This window comes from Zootoca vivipara, chromosome 2 (genome assembly GCF_963506605.1).
Source record: "Zootoca vivipara chromosome 2, rZooViv1.1, whole genome shotgun sequence".
Taxonomy (NCBI): Eukaryota; Metazoa; Chordata; class Lepidosauria; order Squamata; family Lacertidae; genus Zootoca; species Zootoca vivipara.
Genome location: NC_083277.1, coordinates 103,201,771 through 103,222,223, shown reverse-complemented (window position 1 = coordinate 103,222,223; position 20,453 = coordinate 103,201,771). Strand labels below are relative to the sequence as shown.

Here is a 20,453-nt window from a genome sequence, read left to right as displayed (position 1 = left end):
CACTGACCAAGAGAGAAAGCTCAGGGTCACGTGCATTGGCATATATAAGTCCCTTGATCCATTTGGCTAGTGTCGCATTGGTCAGATTAAACCCAGCATCAAGAGACCTACCAATCGGATGTTGTGGCTATCCAATCGTACCCACCCACAAGGGTTTGGTTGCCAGGTCTCACCACAACACGTGCCCTCTTTGAGGGAGGACACGATCTGTCACAAGAGGTGCCCAGACCTATACTAGAAGCTGTACATAAAAATGGACCACATTGCCAATACAGTGTGTGTGTGTGTGTGTCTATATCTATCTCTCTATAAATATATACAGTGGACCCTCTACTTACGAATTTAATCCGTTCCGAATGCACATTCGTAAGTAGAAACATTCGTAAGTAGAAATGATGTTTCCCATTGGAATGCATTGGGAATGGATTAATTCGTTCCGGGCCTTTAAAAAATGCACTTTAAAGGCCGGTTGCGAGGCGGCTGCGAGGGCCTGATCCGGCCCTATGGCAGCTGGGAGGAGGCGGGAGGGCGGCGAAAGCAGCTGCGAGGGCCCGATCCGGCCCTATGGCAGCTGGGGGGAGGCGGGAGGGCGACGAAAGCGGCCGCGAGGGCCCGATCCGGCCCTATGGCAGCTGGGGGGGGAGGCGGGAGGGCGGCGAAAGCGGCCGCAAGGGCCTGATCCGGCCCTATGGCAGCTGGGGGGCAGCGAGAGGGCGGGGCAGCGGCAGAGAAAGCAAGATCCGGCTGGGCGGGAGCCAGCAGCGATTCGGCCTGAGGCCAGCGGTAGCGGAGAGGGCCCGATCTGGCCGGGCGGGAGCCAGCAGTGCTGGCAGCGATCCGGCCTGAAGCCCTGCGGCGGCAGCAAAGCCCCGATTCGGCCTTCGGATGTCGAAAAAATTCATAAGTCCTTGCCAATTATTTTACTTCGTAAGTCGAATATTTTGTAAGTTGAGACATTCGTAACTCGAGGTACCACTGTAGTGGGAAACAGTTTGCATCAGGCTTCCTCAACCTCGGCCCTCCAGATGTTTTGAGACTACAATCCCCATCATCCCTGACCACTGGTCCTGCTAGCTAGGGATCATGGGAGTTGTAGGCCAAAAACATCTGGAGGGCCGAGGCTGAGGAAGCCTGGTTTATATCTTTCATGTGTTGTGAGAGTACAGCTTTGCCAGTCCAACGGTTCACAGAGTTCATTCCTGCCAAGCCTTGCCCACATTTAAAGCACAAAGTCAATCTGCTCTCTGAAATGCACACAACTCTTTGTGGGTTTTGTCAGGCAGAACTATTTAAATATTCGGAGATGGTGCTAAAAATTGCTTTCTTTTCTTTCTTAAAACTCAGTCATGTGCTTCTCAGGTTTTAGCAATAACTTAAGAGAAGACCCCTTTTCGCTTTGGTGGCAATTTTGCAAATGACTGTTAACAATCACAGGTAAAGAATTCATCTGCAATAGAAGTGATTAGCAGCTGAAGAATGGGGGGGGGAGCAGGGCAGCGGGGGGACGGGGACGGGGACGAGAATGAAATGAAAACAAAAGACAGCAGACATAAATGGCTCCCTGGTTTGTTTCAACAATGAGCTAGGCCTTAGAAGTATTTCAAAATGTCATTTCAATGCCTCCAGAACCCGGAAATGCTAAGTAATGTGTGAAGTGAAAAAATGCTAGTTGTTAGCCCTTACACACAGCCCAAATGCTGCTTTAGATAAGGGGTGGGGGACTGTTTTCCGCCCGAGGGTGGACTGCATACCAGTGGAAGGCAGGTCCAGAGGCAGTAAGTGGGCCCCCCAGCAAGCATTTATCCAGTAGGTAACATCCGGGCGTGGAAAAGCCAGAAATATCTATACTCCCACCCACACCCCAGCCCATCACCCACTCAGGCAAGCAAGAGGTGTCATCACAGTTCAAGGATGCATTCTTGTGGGGGAACCAGTGGCCTTTAAGATGGTGTTGGACTACAATTCCCACCAGCCTTAGCTGACATAGCTAATGGTCTGGGATGATGTGAGCTGGACTCCAGCAACATTTGGAGAGCTACAGGTTCTTCACCCCTGCTCTTAAGGCTAACGTCCTTCAAATACACAATCAAATAATAATTAAATAAACCAGGCACAATCAAATGATGATTGCTCTGTTGAAATAAGGGTAGCAAAAGTGCAGCTAAGTTGCTCAAATCATATACAGTCATACCTCAATTTAAGTACACCTTGGTTTGAGTACTTTCAATTTAAGTACTTCGCGGACCTGTCTGGAACGGATTAATCCACTTTCCATTACTTTCAATGGGAAAGTTTGCTTCAGGTTAAGTATGCTTCAGGTTAAGTACGGACTTCCGGAACCAATTACACCCATACCTCAGGTTAAGTACGCTTCAGGTTGAGTACTCCGCGGACCCGTCTGGAACAGATTAATCCACTTTCCATTACTTTCAATGGGAAAGTTCGCTTCAGGTTAAGTATGCTTCAGTTTAAGTACTCCACGGACCGTCTGGAATGGATTAACCCACTTTCCATTACTTTAAATGGGAAAGTTTGCTTCAGGTTAAGTATGCTTCAGGTTAAGTACAGACTTCCGGAACCAATTGTGTTTGTAAACCGAGGTACCACTGTATACGATGGACACCCTTCCTTGAAAATTAAACCAACGTTAAGACTTTAACATTCAAAAACCTTCTCTGTGAAAACTGATAGATGAATTAAAACATTATTTTTACAGTCATGTGCTTCTCCAAGCAAGGCCCACAGTCTCTTCTAGCTTCCAAACAACTGTATTTTCCTCTAAGCACTCAGTCTTCTGTATCTCAGTTAGACCATCCCCTGCAGCTCCTATGAGAGATTTCCACTTTTACCTTCTCCTGCTGCTTTGCTCTTTTCCTTTCAAGCAGAGAAAAAGCACCCCACCACTCTATTCAACTTAGCAGTGTTCACAGTGGATTCTAAAACAGTCATCTCAAATCACATAAAATAGAGTCTCTCCTTCGCTAGATACCTCGCTTGTGACCAACATTAGCCAATCCTATGAGAACTACTAGAGAACTCCCTAGAAATCAGTTACCAACCAATCAAATTTAAGCATGAGGTAATGCATAGAAGCACTGACAATTTCGGTGAATTAAATTACCATACTTAACATTCTCACTGTAAAAAAAAAGGTTGTATGGTAATGGTGATAGTGCTTAGTGAAATCCCTCTCAATGCCAGTCACCCAGTGAAGGGGGAAAGGAGACAATGGACATGTTCAGGGACCTTCTTTCTTCCTCCTGCTTGGGCCTTGCCCAGCACCTATAAATAACTTTTCCCCAGAGGTCCCTCACAGCAAACCTCTAATGAATGTTGAAGGCTATATACTTGGAAGCAGCTGTGTCAATGCAACCTGTAGGCAGCGGAAGACTGGAAAAAAGGAAAAAACCAAGAATGAAGTATGAACAAAATAATAATAATAATAATAATAATAATAATAATAATAATTTATTATTTATACCCCGCCCATCTGGCCGGGTTCCCCCAGCCACTCTGGGCGGCTTCCAACAAAACATCAAAACACAGAAATCCATCAAACATTAAAAGCTTCCCTAAACAGGGCTGCCTTAAGATGTTTTCTAAAGGTCTAGTAATTGTTGTTCTCTTTGACCTCTGGTGGGAGGGCATTCCACAGGGTGGGTGCTACTACCGAAAAGGCCCTCTGCCTGGTTCCCTATAACTTAGCTTCTCATAGTGAGGGAACCGCCAGAAGGCCCTCGGCACTGGACCTCAGTGTCCGGGCAGAACGATGGGGGAGGAGACGCTCCTTCAGGTATACTGGACCAAGACCAAAGAAAGACAGCTAAGGACCCCCCCCCTTTCCAACAACTTATTTTCAGCCCCACTACAGCTGATATGTGCATGGATTAGAACACTCTTCTTGGACGGGGACAATTCAGAATCAAATGCAAAATTTCCTTGAGTCAAGCTTAAAGAAAGGAAGGGCAGCTGTGAGAACTGTACTTCAACTGGAGTACCATCAGGGATAAAAACCAATAAATTCAAACTCTTGACAAGTCAAAAACTTGCAGTGTAAGGAAGACACTCCTCCACAAAATTAATTATCAGCATCTTTATTCATATTCACTTGCTTTCAAACTACCATTAATATTTAACAAAAGAAAATGTCATGCAAACAAAGATTAAATATTAATATTAAGGGGTGTGGGGGAGAAATGCAACAATTTGTACATTAATCTTGCCCGCTATTTTTTTAGATTTTCCCCTGCAAACGAATGGCTTCTCCCATTATCCCTACAGTACCTTATCGTTATTAAATAATTAGAAAAGGTTCCTTTCTCTCCATAATAGAAATGTTGAGCCTTAAAAGTGGTATCCCACATACAAGGTAACTTTTATTGATTCTATCTTTTGTCAAAAGAAAAGATATGGGTTAACATAATAAATACCATGATGTTACAAGGTCCCGTGTTGACACATTCCAGAAAGTCTTAGTTTCAGGGCTGCAATCTGACCATAGTGTGTGACCTGCATATTTGTAGGCTTTACATTAAGCAAATATAATAAAATAACAATAAAATCACATTTTATGTTGACTGGCTTGCATTCATATAAATAACAAAAAAGAAAGGAACAGCTCTTAAGTTGTTTCCGTGAAACAGTTTAGGCAGTGATCTTCCAGCTAAGTAATAGAGCAGACCCTCTGAAATAAATGGACTTGCCTCCTGATTTAAAGGGATTCACTCTGGGTATTACTTACTTGGAGATCATCTATAGCAGGCATGTCAAACCTGCGGCCCTCTAGATGTTTTGGCCTACAACTCCCATGATCCCTAGCTAGCAGGACCAGTGGTTGGGGAAGATGGGAATTGTGGCGATCAGCCTAAAAGTTAGCCAGGTTGTCGAGGGTTAACCCTGATAGAACTCTAAGAACCGGGGGGGGGGGGCTCTGGGAGAGTATAAAAACCCCACCCCTGGAGTCAGTGGGACAGTTAGAGTTGGAGTGCAGTTGTTAGAGTTGGTGTTGAGTTAAGAGCTGGTTTATTATTGAGGTGGATGAGATAGTCAGACAGGATACAGCATTGTGAGATTATTGATAATTATTATTAGTTATATTTAGAGGTAATAGGCCGGTAATTAATATTTATGGGTAATAGGCCGGTATAGGATCCATCTGTGATTCGAAACCATTTAAGCTTTGTACTGTAACCAATACGCTTATGAACATACAATAAATCCTCTTGTTTTGTTTTACATTATCCTGGTCTGAGGTGTGTGAGTGTCAGAAAGTATTCAGCTTGTCGTTGGCACATCATCAATAGACCGTCAAACATCCGGGGGTGATGTGCAGGTCAGAGTGACCAAGACAGGAATTGTAGTCCAAAACATCTGGAGGGCCGCAGGTTTGACATGCCTGATCTATAGTATCATACCAAAGAAAGGAATCATTTAAACCCTAGGCCTGAAACCCGGCATAGCATGCAGATAAGCACACGCAATCAATGAGACTGACGGAATTAATTATGGGTTGGTTAAAAATCCACCCATCCTGGCCCAGCCATTTCTGCTTGGTACAGATGTACCTGTAATGTACTTGGATGGCACAAAGATCATTCAAGGGCCTCCCAATTCACTTTAATAGAACAGAGAGCTATGGGGATGCCTGGCAATGACTGGGAAATCTCAGGGGCAAGCCGTGCATTGCACTGAAAATCTAGGGAGCACTCAAGGACATTGGAGAGGTGAATTTTTAACCTCTGCTGGAAAATAGGTGGGGGTGGTGGACTCAAGTGCTTTGGCACAATCTTGCCCAATGCACTTGTGTAAAAATCCCACACATAGGTTTCAATGGGGTTTGCATAGGAGAAATTCTCAGCGGAATTTGTGAGCTTTGGACGTCCGATATGGTACAAAAGACATATCTGATGGAATCAGACTGTGGCTTGCTACATGATCTGAAATCTTTTTTCCTTCTTTCTGGCATCTGTTTCTTCATGGCACCCACCGATAAAAATCAAATCTCTCTTCTACAAATAGTCATAATAGTTGAGGCCAGCAAGTCTCAGACAAACTGAATTAACAATGGAAATATATTTTTTGCTGATGGGATTGGTTGCCTTCAAAAGGATAACTTAATTTTATTTTCTGGTGCTTTGGGGTACATTGAAAATATGGTGTCGAATTTCCTTAACGTTTCATTTTACAGTAATCAGTGAAGCTTATTTGTACAGGATTTGAATCTCTACAATAGGAAAACTGTCTACATGTTTGTTTTTTGCAAAAGCAGCACTTGATAGTACTATATAGGACTTTGCCTGGGAAGAGCTAAATTTTACTCCATACTCCCGTAAGACATTGATTATGATAAGTTCAGTACTCCCCCCCCCGCAGTACTATTACAGTTGTATAAAAAAGTATAAACAGCATTGTTTTTTTCAGCAAACCGTGAAAATTGAACAAATGGATTCCTTATTAAAAAGTATAATACTTTTAATATATATATTTCATATTAGAAGTGTACCAGGAACAACAACTAAACAGCTCTCACAGCAGCCTGCGAGGGACATAAGTAGTATTATTGTCCCCATTTTACAGATGGGGAAACTGAGGCAGAGAGGTTTAGTACCATGCCAAAGGCCACCAAGGGAGTCATCGGTAGAGCTGAGAAAGAAGCCCACTGTTCCTAGATCCCAAACCTGTGGTACAACTATGACGACATTATAGCAACACCCCCCCCCAAAAAAAGATTCTCTTATGAACAGGGACTTTGCTGCATGCTTACAGATTCACTATAAGGCTGTATAGATGGCAGCTTTTACTGGCACAATTATCAGCTGATGATATGAAGAGATATGTAATTATCAGTGCTAAATCAGTCCCAATTTACTTTAAATATTTCAGATACATTTTGTTGGCATAGATGTGAGGTTTAACCATTTTGTTGTCTTGCAAGTAAACATTTTTTTCCCATTGAACCAAACCTTGCTACAACCAAATTCTTAATATTTGACACATTTTTACAGATGCAAACAGATTCAAAAATAAAATAAAAGCGACAGTCATTACATTCTAATGGCCTAGACAACAAAGATAACAAATCACATGAATTATTATTTTTTAAATAAAAAAAACTACCAAATTCCTGAATGGGCATAAACGCTACAAGCTGAACACTATAAATACATCTCCCCCACTATGTTGAGTTGGTGTTGAATTTGGCTGCGAGGGAATCGCTTGTATTTTGATAAGTATGTGAACCAATATGCACTGAGGGCCCAATTCAGCTGGTCCTGTGAGCACAGCTCTCAACTTACAGGATGCTGTGAATGTGATGGGAAGGATGCAAAAAAAGGCGGGGTTGTGTCCTGAATATACAAAAATAAAAATAATGCAACCATCAGTTTCATATTCCTAGAAGATCTGTTTTGTCCTCCATTTGTCTCCTATTGCAAAAATAATTCTAAAAGTCAGGAAAGAACTCCATTCTGTGGGTACTAGAATTGCTAGTACCTTTCATATGCAACCTTACCCCCTCCCCTCCAAGGCCAATAAGAATTGCTTTTAATTCCACAGACGATTAAATAAGCTATGTCTCCGGTGCTCATTAAGTCTGCGTAAAATGAAATGTTGACTTTCAGAGGACCGTGGCTTCTTGAGTATGCATTTATTTCCACTATTAGAAATAGGAGTCCAGCTATTATGGATTAACTGTTGTAGGAGCTGGTGTGTAGAGGCTTGTGCTATTCTAATATTCTGTATCAGATGCACAAGTGTCTACAGCTGGTCCTGGTTAAGAATACCTGCTCTCAGAGATTCTTGGGGAAACTAGCTTGCTTTGTGCTAAAAAAAGGCCAAATACTTCGCTGTTAAACCCTTGCGGCACCCTCTTAACGCCTGCCATTTTGCTATAAAAAAGGGGGGTGGAGTCTCTGTGTTCCTGTAACTGGTGATTTCCCCAGTTATGTAAAAGGTAACATATGGCTTACAAGCATTGAGCATAGACAACATTAGACCAATGCTGGGATTTCAAAAGAGCAAGAACAGAAACAACTGTCTGCTAAAGAGCAGGCAAATTCCAGAGCAATTGAAAACAGCTTAGGAAAGTGCTGGTATGTTTGTCTGCTGGAAAAGGAAGGGAAAGCAAATTATTGTACTTTGTAGTGCAATGCTCCACCTGCGTTTTAAGCAGCTGTATGCACACTGAACAGCTCAGACACAGGGCCCGGAAACAAAACCTAGTCAGGGCCAGTTACTGCTCAATATCACATGTCTCCATATATGTGCTATAAATACGAGTTCCTGTCGTTACCAATTAATTTGCCATTATTTCACTAGCTTTCGTTGGGTGATAATTTTAGCAGCATTCGTTTGCTCAGTTCAACAACTCCACATTATCTAGCACTCAGAGCCAAAGGAACATAGGGTAGCGTCATATACCTGGTTAGACTATTGGTCTATTTACCCCAGTGCTATCAACTATGAATGGCAGCAGCTCTTTGGAGTCTAAGGGCAGGAAGAGGCCTTTCACGACATCCCTCCCTTATCTTTTTAAAGGGGATATGTCAGGAATTGAACTGGTGCTTTGCACAAGAAAAACATGTGCTCTACCGTGGAACTATGCCTCCTTTCCCAATAGGGGCAAAGCACTCTTGCATCTCGCTTTTTAGACTGTAAGCTCCTCAGGGCAGATACAAGTCTTCTTGTTTGTTGCTCTATAAATTCCACCACCACCTCCACATTATTGCAATCCATGCACACTCAACATATATATATTGCAATCCCCTGTCTGTGTCCATGGCTGCAGAAAGTGGGGATTTCATGTGAAAAGAACTTGTCCTAAAATAACGTTCCCTTCTCAGCATGCTGATGGGCGGATTTTGAGCCTCAATATAGTCCCAAAAGTGTCATCAGCAAGTATATTGCGTTCCCTCACCCCAGTAGCAAAAATATATCAAGTAAGTGGAATGCTAGAGTTTGTTTCTTTATCAAATGAAAGTTTAATTTTGCTAGCTAGGCTGTGCCAATTATAGATAAACCACTAAGCGTTAAGTCTGGGAATTAAAAATGATCTGCCCCATTATGATAAAATACGCTTAATTTTCTCTCAAACTGTGACAACTGTTTAGAAAAAGAGGCAAATGTGAAGGAGATATGGCGCCAGAATTTAGCTTAGAGCATCTTTCTTGTAAAGTAAAGGTACCAGCGTCTGATAGCTTTGATATTTTTACGCGTAACGATAGTCCACCTACACTGACCACATTTTTCATTGTTATACTATTTTTATAGCATAAAGGTTCACATGCCTCTTATTCACAGTATCGGTTCTTTGCAGCAGATTTCAGTGGCATGCTTATGTGATGTTCCACACGCACACACGCGACCCTGGGGCCCCCAATTTGCTTCCTGAGCTGGCGTGGATGCCTCTACTACAGTGAGCACACATGAAGGTAAAACACTGTGTGTTAAGGTACCTTCAGAGAATAGTGGGGCCGTTCAGCAAGTGCTTTCAAGAAGAGGAGAGATGAAACATTTTGGCACTGTTTGGAGCTATAGTGTACTATGTAACAGTTTCATAAAACTGGAGACCTCTCTTTCCTTCGCAGAACTGTAATCTTGTGAAACTCATCCCATTTCTAGGGAGCACATTTGTGTGGCCAAATAGCAGGTGCATTGCCCTCCATGCAGGAAAAGGCATGACTCTGGCACTGGAGCGCATATTCAGCATCCAGGTTTGCAAATATTAAAAGGGGGAAGTGTTAACAAATAGGGGGCGAGTGTACCATACTGCATGCCAAAAGTGCAAATCAAATACAAACTGATTTTTAAAATCAACATATTCTAATAATAATAATAAAATAAGGTGGGGGGAGCTTAAGCAATTTAAAACATGGGGGCTGGAACTCTAGAGGAAGCATACATCAATTATAGCAAGGGCCTATTATTATTTTCCTGTTTTGAAGAACTAATTGATATTTAATAGCCACTCAACTTCAACCATGTTTCAAAGAGGATATGAACATGTTCTGAGCATACAGTCAGTTCTTTTCGAATTTTCCTGTTCCAGTCCTCTTTTCCCGTACACGTGAAACCATCAAGCTGCTCTTTAAACTGCCAGTGATCAAAACGTGTTTTAGGGATTTGGTGCAAAAGGAAACCTTGGGTGAGGTGGGTAGAGAAATTATCTACATGCACCAACAGAATTTTTCTTCAGCAGCCTGGGGGCTCGGAGGGCAGCGGTTAAAAGTTTTTTTGATGGCGGTCAGAGCCTTGCAGAAAAGCTGCAGGTGGCTGTTATAATTTAGCATAAGGCCTACGTAAGAACAAAGCATAGATTTCCCTAAACTATCCACATTATGCAGAACTTTTTAAAAAAACACCTCCAAAACTAGTAATAATAAAACATTAAGCTAAATCTAAATAGAGAGTCATCCAGAACAATAACCTTCACAAAGATAGCACAGCTGTGTCTTATAAAAAATGTATATATCTTCTTCATACTTGATAACAATCATCTGTAAAATAGATTCACTTAATGCTTATTATCAAACATGCAAAATTCATTGCATGATGCATATGCAAAAATGCATTCAGCGTCTTCAGCCAGGACAACTGCAGCCAAAGACAATATCTTCAGCTGCTTTTCAATTCTCGTTTTGTTTTTCTGTGGCTCCAGGGCTCTTAAACTATGTAAAATACTGAGGGAAGTATTTTATGTGAATGAGCCCCACAGAAGTCCTGTGCAAAGACTTCTGCTTGTGTCTGGAGATCTCCCCAGAACAGCATGTGTTCAGCAAGCTGAAATGTTCAGCAAGCAGAAATGCTTTTACGGACGGAACTTTAATCCTAACACAATGTTGAATTCCACCCTAGGCTTCTAATTTTTTAAAACCTTACTTTTATTGGGAAAAGCAGGGACTGACTCTGAATTCTACATTTCTATTAACTGACGGTACAAACACCTTCCTATCATGCAGTTTGCTAAATAAATAAGTATAAACTGGGGACTTGGGGCTTTGCAGGTTTGTTTCAGAGCCAAGATAAGAAACCATTTTTAGAACACAGTATTAGAACTTGGCTTAACGATAAACTTCGAGTAGTGGCAAAAATCAAGCAGTACAAATGGCACCCTGGATCACAGTGTAATCTCATGGAGATTAAAGTTAATACATGTTATCAGCATTATGCAGTTTTACCTTTGAGATAGTTCATCATAGGTTCAGTTAATAGTAATCTTACATATCTTATCTTTTCCATTTCATGTTTTCATACATTTGCCGCTACTTTGATCGACTGATTTTACAAAGATCTCATGGATCTGATTTGTTCATTTGTTTGCTGTAATAGGTATACATGCTCAATTTTTAACATTGAAGCACCCCCCCCCGGGGCTCTTGTTTTCTCTCTGTTTCAATTATTTTACATTTCTGGACCCAGCCATTCATCCTGTCATGTGACACCAAGCAGACCACAGAAAGACCTGGTCCCGCAGGGTTCTACGTGCAATAATTCAGATTTGCTTATTACGATTATCCCCCCCCCCCAAGTCTACATGATACTCTTAATTAACCCCCTGAAAGGAAAGAATCCCAGAAGTGCAGGCTACAATGGGAAAAAACAGAAGTTATATAAAAAAAATGACAAAGGCTAGCTTCGTAAGAGTAACCTAAAAGCAGCGGTGATTCCTAGATGAACACAATGGGTAGTATGTGGTGATCTCCTGAGACCACACGATCTTTGCTGTAAACCTTGGCATCTTCCCCCGCTTCTTACCCCTACAATTTTCAGACCAAAATGGAATCAACAAGGCAAAGGTCTAAAAACTCCAGGGCTAAGGACAATTTTTCATTGTGTGGCTTCTTCGCGTCTATCGTTTTCATACTGAGCTCTGCAACAGGGGATGTACAAACTGTGGGTTGACATAGGAGAACCCTTCGAAATCTGCTTGGTCTATGTTAGAAATGACCAGCTGATCAGGCGGTGTTAACACTGGCTGTCCTCTGGTGAAGAACTTGTCGAAATTTTCGGCGCCCTTGCCACACTGTGAGGTGGGGGGGGGGGAAGAGAAAATGAAATCAGTCAGTAAAATGAGAATCCTGCTGTAAATTCTGAAGTAATTTAAAACATTGCACCAGGTATATAGAACCTGTGGCCCTCCAGATGTTGCTAGACTGCAAGTCCTGCCATCTCTAGGGCCACGCTGGCTGGGGCTGTTGAGAGTTGAAGTTCAGCAACATCTGGAGGGCCAAAGGGCCCCCACACAGGCACTACAGTGTTCTGAAAGTGTGCCAATTGCACTGGGCCTCGCGAATTTCTACTGTTACTTTTCCACACAAGCGATGAACGAAGCACAGTCCGCACATTGTTTTGTTCCATACAAACAGTTCCAACTATCTTAGGGCATGCATTCAAGTGAAGTAAGTAATAATAAAGCTATTCAAGAGTATTAATTGAGCGGTGCTTAGTTTGTTTTTGACTGTTACGTTTGTTAATGTCGTTAATATTGCCTTGTGAGCGCCGTAGTGCTTTGTGATTCGTGTGAGCGAAAAGTAGCGTAGAAATATAATATATGAAATGAAACAAAGCAAGGATTCCAGTTGTTGTGGTATTACAGTCGAATAATCTGTAATAATTCGGATCTTACATGAACATTTGTTCATGAGAAACTAGGAGCGGTCAGGGCAGCTTATGAGGGTTTTTTTTTTAACTGATTCCCCCTGCAAGCTAGTTTACAACCCAGTCTATTGTTGTTATAACTGAAAAGGTGAGCTGCACAAGTTTTCATTTTAAGTATTCTTTCTTTCTTTCTTTCTTTCTTTCTTTCTTTCTTTCTTTCTTTCTTTCTTTCTTTCTTTCTTTCTTTCTTTCTTTCTTGAAGGATGCATGCACTCAGACTCTAGATCAGGTGTCGGCAATATTTTCCGGCCGTGGGCTGGAGCATTCCCACAGACTATCGTCCGTGGGCCGGGCATGGGCCAGACACGCATAGAAGTGATTTCCAGCACCACTCTGCCCATGTCTGGGGCACCGAACATCGCTTCTGCGTATGTCCGCAGTGCCGGAAATCGCTTCTGCGGCTGCACAGACGCCGGAAATCACACCTACACAGAAACTATTTTCGGCATCTGTACAGGCGCAGGCGCGATTTCCAATGTTTGCGCAGGTGCCATTTCCTTTGCTGCTCGGCGAGTCCCTGCGCCACACTGCGCCGGTTTAGCGCAGCGCGTGGGGGAACTTGCCGAGTGGGCAGCTCGGTGACCAGGTGGCTTGTAGGCTGGATAAATGGCCTCCGTGGGCCGCATCCGGCCCATGGTCTGGAGGTTGCCAACCTCTGCTCTAGATAGCTGTAAAATAAAGATGAAAAACCAAGGGGAGATGCCACTGGGAATTGGTGGGGTGTGTGTGTGTGTGCTCCAAATGCCACAAGTAGCTTTTGAAAGGGACGTGGCAGGCAATTTTGTCGCTGGCATATTCCATCAGACAACAGCCATGGGAAAACACTTCCAACAGTTGCACTAAAACAAAGATAGAGTTGCTGGATCAGGAGTAGCCAACATGGTGCTCTTCAGATGTTTTGGACTACAACTCCTATCAGCCCCAGCTAGAGTGGGCCACTTGTCAAGAATGATCAGAGCTGTAGTCCACAACATTAGAAAAGAACTGTGTGGGGAACCTCAACTATGGTATTCTCATTATTTAATATTGAATTAAATGTATTGTACTTCGGAAACATTTGCTTTGGAATTTTCCTCTTAAAAATCATGAAATGCTATTGCAATTACCACAAATGTCCAATATATGTACTTCACACGAGTTCCTAATTGACTGCTCTCGAGTGAAAGGCAGAAGTTTTAATACATGCTACAATTTAATTAAGGACTAATATATTAGCTACCCAGATTCTTCCTTATTTCAGATTATCTGAGCTACATATAAAATAGTCCTACAACAGAATGGGTGATCGTTTCTGCAATGAAATAACTAAGAAGGAGTGAGGAACATGCCTCAAATATATGGTACAGACGGCCAGAAAAAAATCTCACACATACAGACATAGATATCTGATGAAGTGTTAAAAAAAATCATCACAATCATAGCTCTTGAGCCAGAGAAACATAGTCTGGAATTGTGCACATGTAACTCCTTGGTAAGATAACTGACAGTAGCATTTATCAAGGACTCAAGTGGGGGAATAAATTCATCTCCCCACACCACCTCATAACCAACTGTTGACTGGTGTAATATGACTCCAGTCCTGTGAACCAGAAGTATACATAGAAATATACATAGAATCATAGAGCAGGAAGTGACCCTGAAAATAATCTAGTCCAAGCCCCTTGCAATGCAGAAATATGAAGCTGTCCCATACGGGGCTCAAACCTGCAGCCTTAGTCTTATCAAAACCCTGCTCTAACCAACTGAGCTATCCTCTTTCTTCTGAAATGGAGAACATGGGATGACCCCTCCCCCCCCGCAAGGGCCTTTTGCTCACGTGATCCTGCCTGACCAGTGAGAGGGAAGATTTGGGGAGGAAATGTGTAGATAATACCTAAAGGTAAAGGTAAAGGGACCCCTGACCATTAGGTCCAGTCATGACCGACTCTGGGGTTGCGGTGCTCATCTCGCATTATTGGCTGAGGGAGCTGGTGTGCAGCTTCTGGGTCATGTGGCTAGCATGACTAAGCTGCTTCTGGCGAACCAGAGCAGCGCATGGAAACGCCGTTTACCTTCCCGTTGGAGCAGTACCTATTTATGTACTTGCACTTTGGAGTGCTTTCGAACTGCTAGGTTGGCAGGAGCTGGGACCGAGCAATGGGAGCTCACCCCGTCACGGGGATTCGAACCGACCTTCTGATCGGCAAGCCCCTAGGCTTTGTGGTTTAACCCACAGCGTCACCCATGTCCCTTGTAGATAATACCTTGTAGATAATACCTACAAGGCTCATAATTCAATTAGAAGTATGTGTGCAGGAGCCTGCTTCTGTAGATGTATGCCTACTAACAGGATTGGGCGCAATAATTTCTCAAGGAACTCCAATTTCATCTGCAGCAGCAAAACTGTAGAATAGCATGAGTAATAATGTCCCTCTAGCTGCTCAGCCCCCTCCCATGTATTTAACCTCGGTTTTTGCTACAGCATCCTGAAGTCAAATGCTTACACTGCTATTAGAGAGGCACAAGTTCTATATTACATTCTTTAAAATCTCAACATTATGTGGTCATGGCTATGACTCATAATTGCCCTACAGTGGGATTTGTCATTAGTCTGTCGCTATTCTGCCAACATGCACCACCTTAATGTCTGGTTTGCTATAAATGGGAAAGTGTTTCAAATGATACAGTCTTACCCTTTTGCTGTGTTGTTTTTTTTTAAACCAAGCAACACTGTGACAATCACAAAGGCCTTTAGCTTGGTGGGTCTTTTGGTGGCATTCCAGCCCACAAACTAAAAATAGACGTTTCAGAGAATTCTCTTTCCAGGTCCCCAGTTTATTCTGTACCAAGCAGCATGTGACTGCAATTAATTGTTCCATCAAATGTAATGTTCATAAACTATGAAGCAATTCAAAGCCTTTAGCTGCCCACACCAAAGCTGAAAAACAGCTTTCCATTATCTAAGTATGCATATCAAGCATTAACAAACACATTTCAACTGACATGGAGAGCCAAAGTTTTGGGTGGTTGTTGGGTTTTTTTAAGTGAAAAAGGAAAGGAAATACAAAATTCAAGAAAGATTAATGAAACTTTGCTGAATTCCCATGAGGTGAAAAACCAGCATTACCCTATTCTGTGATATGCTGCTGCTGCTTATTATGATTATTAATATCAAACTTCCAGCACATGTGGAATTAAAAAACCACAGGTATTCCAGATTGGGATTCTCACTCAGAGAAGTGAAGAGGCGATAAGCCCAAAGGGCAAAAGTATAAGCGCATGGAAAAGGAACAATGAGAAAAATGCAGACTGTATAAGACTGTGACTCCATTGAACTACCAATGAAATCGACATGTTTCACACACTTTACAGTGACTGGATCCAATTGCATCTATCAACTTCAGCTGCTACTTTAGTTTTAAGTGCTAAAAACAGGTGGCTGATGTAAAAATTACAGATTACAGGGTATCTGCCTACTCCATTGACTGATGTGAGTATATTCTCACTCCATGCTCAAAAGTATAAAGGCTAATGTGCTTGATGATTAATCTTAGCCTGATGTAGTGCCATTTCTGGCTTCCAGTTTATCGAATGTTGCAAAGGCTACTTGAGTTATTCTATTGTTCTCTTTGCTTTTCAAACTTGAGCATATTTCAGCATACGTATAAAACATGTTAGGATAATTGGGATGCGAAAATGTGTATTTCAGAAGCTCGGTGGTTTTTTGTAGTTTGTGTACTACTTAAATTATGAAAAACAAAACAAGTTTTAAATATATTTTTTTAACCTCCAGAAACAGTTCATTGGGGAAAGGAAGTGTTTGTTTGTGTTACTTACCACTTTAGGTTTGAAGGGAGGCTGGATCTCTCGGTTTTCCAGTCTCTCCCAGTCAATTCTCCTGAAGAAGGCATGCTCTCGGATGTCTCTCTCTCCCTCAGGCCCACAGCCAAGACGCTTTCCAGGATGTTTAGTCATTAGCTGGAAATCAAGCACACAATTGATGAAAAGAGGTTTTCTGAATGGGAGCAACAAAGTAGAGCTGTGCCTGGGAATAGGATATTTGAAAATGTCCTTTAATTGTTGCAAACCTGGCCATGTTTTATCTCTGGAAACAGCCTTTACTTTGTTGTCTTATTTGTTTGTTTGTTTGTTAAAAAAAAGCCAATTAAACTTGATAAATTCCATTATGCTGAAAATTTATGAAATGCAATTTACCCATTATCTTTTGGGCACAGTCTAGCCATCTCATTGGCTTGGCTCACACATCATGCTAAGCCAAATACTGGCTTGATGGGAGCAGATTGTGGCCTCTTTACTCCTCCTTGGACATTTTGCTGCTGGACCAAACCAAGGTAGGTCACGCCTTGGCTTAGCATGTCACCTGAACCTCAGCTCCTGAACAACCTAAGAGATGTAAAACCAAGAGCAAGTCTTGGTTATACCTTGTTGTTAGAGCCATGGTTTGACAACATACTAAGCCAAACCATTGGCATGGCAGGAAAATGACCAGGGTGACACAAAGCAGCCACAATCTCTTTCCTGGGAGCCCACAAGCTCACATTCAGCCAGAGTTTGGCTTAGCATGACATGCAAACCAGGCCACAGCTACCAGATTTTTAGAAGACATCTGAAGGCAGCCCTGTTTAGGGAGGCTTTAATGTTTAAGAAATTAGTGTATTTTAATGTTTCTGTTGGAAGCCGCCCAGAGTGGCTGGGAAAACCCAGCCAGATGGGCAGGGTATAAATAATATATTATTATTATTATTATTATTATTATTATTATTATTATTATTATTATTATCAAATCTAACGGCAACTAGTATGCCTCTTTTTCGTTTGTATATTTACTACTTATCTGATCAATACCATCTGCGTGGATGAAGCATGAACTTGGAAAAGGAGAAAGCCTTTATATTTGTAACTTGAATGGCTCTCTTAAAAAGGAGGGCAAATGGATAGTTGCAGGGAGTACGGTTTCAATGAATTCTGTGGTCTGTCTACCGGCTTCAACACCTCAGCGATTTCTTTAATGTTCATCTCTAGTTATGTGTTCAACATGAATAAATGCGGAGTTAGAATAAGCAGCAATCAAAACCATTCAAACTTTGAAACAAACAGCAAAAACAAACAAACAAAAAAAAAAAACCCCACATGGAGAAGTCACTTTCAAGGATGCACTGTTTTTGACAGGATAGCAACTTATATACAGTATAGGAATGTGTGAATTAGGTCTAATTTTGTATGATTTTTAAATGTTTCCTTTGTGTTCTTTGCTTATCTGTATGCCACCCTGGGTACTTAAGAGAGGAAGAGGGCAGGATAGATCAATGTCTCTCATTCACTAAAGTCAATAAAGCAGACCTGTTTTTCTGTAACACTTGAAGTGTCTTATATGGGAACCCTAAGCCCACTGGGACGCGGGTGGCACTGCGGTGTAAACCACTAAGCCTTGGGCTTGCCGGTCGGAAGGTCGGCGGTTCGAATGCCTGCGACGGAGTGAGCTCCCATTGCTCAGTCCCAGCTTTTGCCCACCTAGCAGTTCGAAAGCATGTCAAAGCGCAAGTAGATCAATAGGTACCACTCCGGCAGGAAGGTAAATGGCTTTTCCCTGCGCTGCTCTGGTTTCGCCAGAAGCGGCTTAGTCATGGTGATCACATGACCTGGAAGCTGTCTGCAGACAAACACCGGCTCCCTCGGCCTGTAGAGGGAGATGAGCGTGCAACCCCAGAGTCATCCGCGACTGGACCTAACGGTCAGGGGTACCTTTACCTTTAAGCCCACTTACCAAAGCTACATAGGACTTCTTAATATTCATGCTTAGGACTGCGCTGTTAATTGCAGAGTTTCTGAATCTTTGGACGCAAGCCAAATGCAGATTATCACTTTGTCACAATTACAAAATGGAAAGAAGGACTGTGTGGGTTGAGCACCCGAGATCTAAGGAAAGGGCAGGCTTGTTTCTGGATCAAAAATAACCAGAGCACATCTAAAGCATTCGTTTGAGGAGTGGCTGGCTCCAGAAATGGTTTCTTATAATAAGTACTGTATGGGTTCCTCCTCCTCTACAGTGAAATAAACTTCTCTGTTAGGAACAGGTGCATAACTGCTCTCCTGCTGATGGATCAGATTGAATTGCTAGGAAGAAGAAGGAAAATCCACCTGTATTTCAGAAAAGATTTCTGCATCAGGGAGTAAATAAGCTGTGCCCCCCCCTAATTTATGGACAGTATGCCCTCCTAAAAGCATGAGTTTAAGCAGATATTGCTGTGGGAGGTGTCTGCTCAATTTGCATATGCCACCTAGTGGTGCAGGTGAGCAATAAATGAAGCTCCTTTGTTAGCTTTCTTACCCGCCCTTTGCCATAAAGGCCCAGGGCAGTGACCTTTTGTGGCTGCACAACTGGAAATTAATTTCAAGGGTGGACAGAAGACAAACTTAAATACAAAGGAATAGGTGACTATTCTATGGAGGAAGGCAGCCTTCTATGAGCGAAGCAGCCTTTAGAATACTCAGGAATGCAGGTAAACAATTCAAACACAACATTCTTTCTGTATTAATAGAACAAGGAAGTTTTGGTTCAGAAGTGTCGAGTGAACAACCAAAGGACCTAATGATATATATTTTTAGTACACAGCACATTTAACAGAGCATAATAAAATGTTTAGTAATAATATCAGTGGTATCACCATCATCCTGAAAACAGAGAGAAGTACAGCGAGCAACTCCCTCCTCCTTAAGTAACCTTTCCAAACCTGGTGCCCCACAAAGGACTTCCACATGTGTAGGTCAGAACATTTAGAGGGCAACCAGGCTGGGGCAGGGTGCCCTAAAATATAGCAGCCATTTGTACCCGGGAGACACGAAACAAACCAAAAAACAAACCAAACAAAGAACAGGAAGAATGCAGACCCGAGGAGGATGAAATCAAATTTTAGAATCCTCCCTAAGATATTGAGCATCTCCTTTACATTCAAGCACCTTAAGGATGGAAAAATTACTTTATATTGCCACCAGCTACTATCTTTAGAACCAGTGCAAGATCTGGGAGCTCCCTCTTCAGTTTCTAATACCTATGAAATGGAATTTGTGCCTCCTAGGTTCTACGAAACTGTGTGGCTATGAAAGGGACCTCCAGGAATAACCAGGTTGCAGTTGAAACCAATGAGATGGGAAACATTAAAGCAGAAACTTAGGGGGAAGGCAGAAGTTCCGAGATATTCATTAGTATGAAAAGGCAAAACCACCTGAACCATGGAGTAGCTCCAAGTATAAAACTGTTACATGTGGCTGATGATGCATCTCAAACCACTATAGCTTGTTTATTTAAATAAACCATAGAAAATAGTAAAATCAATAATCTCAACAGTAAAATACAGTATATAACCTGAACAGCAAAATAGATAATTGCAGCAAACTTTCTTACCCCCTTGCAAATGGACACAGCTTCTTTGGACATTGCTTTGGGGTACGAAACATTATGTTCCATTATTGATTGAAAGAGCTCGTCTTCATCCTCACCATCAAATGGAGGCTGTTAAAATGTGTGTGTGTGTGGGGGGGGGGGGGAAATATCAATGTTAAATGGGTAATTCAGAGTTAATGTCAACACAGAATATTTGCTCAAATGCAGATTAATCTATTGAGCATAGGTCAGCCTTCCCCAACTTGTTGCTCTCCATAGGTTTTGGACTCCAACTCCCATCTTCCCCAGCCAATGGTCAGGGATGATGGGAGCTGGAGTCTAAAACATCTGGGAAGCACCAGATTGAGGAAGGCAGTTTTAGTTACCTTCAGATGAATATCTATGCTGTTAGGTGCCT

The 20,453-nt window shown here is 42.3% G+C and overlaps 1 protein-coding gene across 3 annotated transcripts in view; it reads right to left on the bottom strand.

Moving 5' to 3' along the window:
• Window positions 1–734: 734 nt before the first annotated feature.
• PRKCA (protein kinase C alpha) overlaps window positions 735–20,453 on the bottom strand; it is a 211,982-nt gene continuing 192,263 nt past the window's right edge. The window contains exons 15-18 of one of the 3 annotated variants that reach the window (XR_009557213.1): window positions 20,057–20,164; window positions 16,471–16,611; window positions 4,431–12,019; window positions 736–3,390 (exon numbers count right to left, since the gene is read on the bottom strand). Coding sequence is in view for 1 of the 3 variants with exons in the window: in XM_035104019.2 (XP_034959910.1) it covers window positions 11,855–12,019; window positions 16,471–16,611; window positions 20,057–20,164 (414 nt within the window). In the remaining 2 variants the exon portion in view is untranslated. Of the gene's footprint in view, window positions 12,020–16,470; window positions 16,612–20,056; window positions 20,165–20,453 lie in introns of those variants that run through there. The other 2 variants (XM_035104019.2, XR_004691854.2) reach the window with 2 other exon arrangements.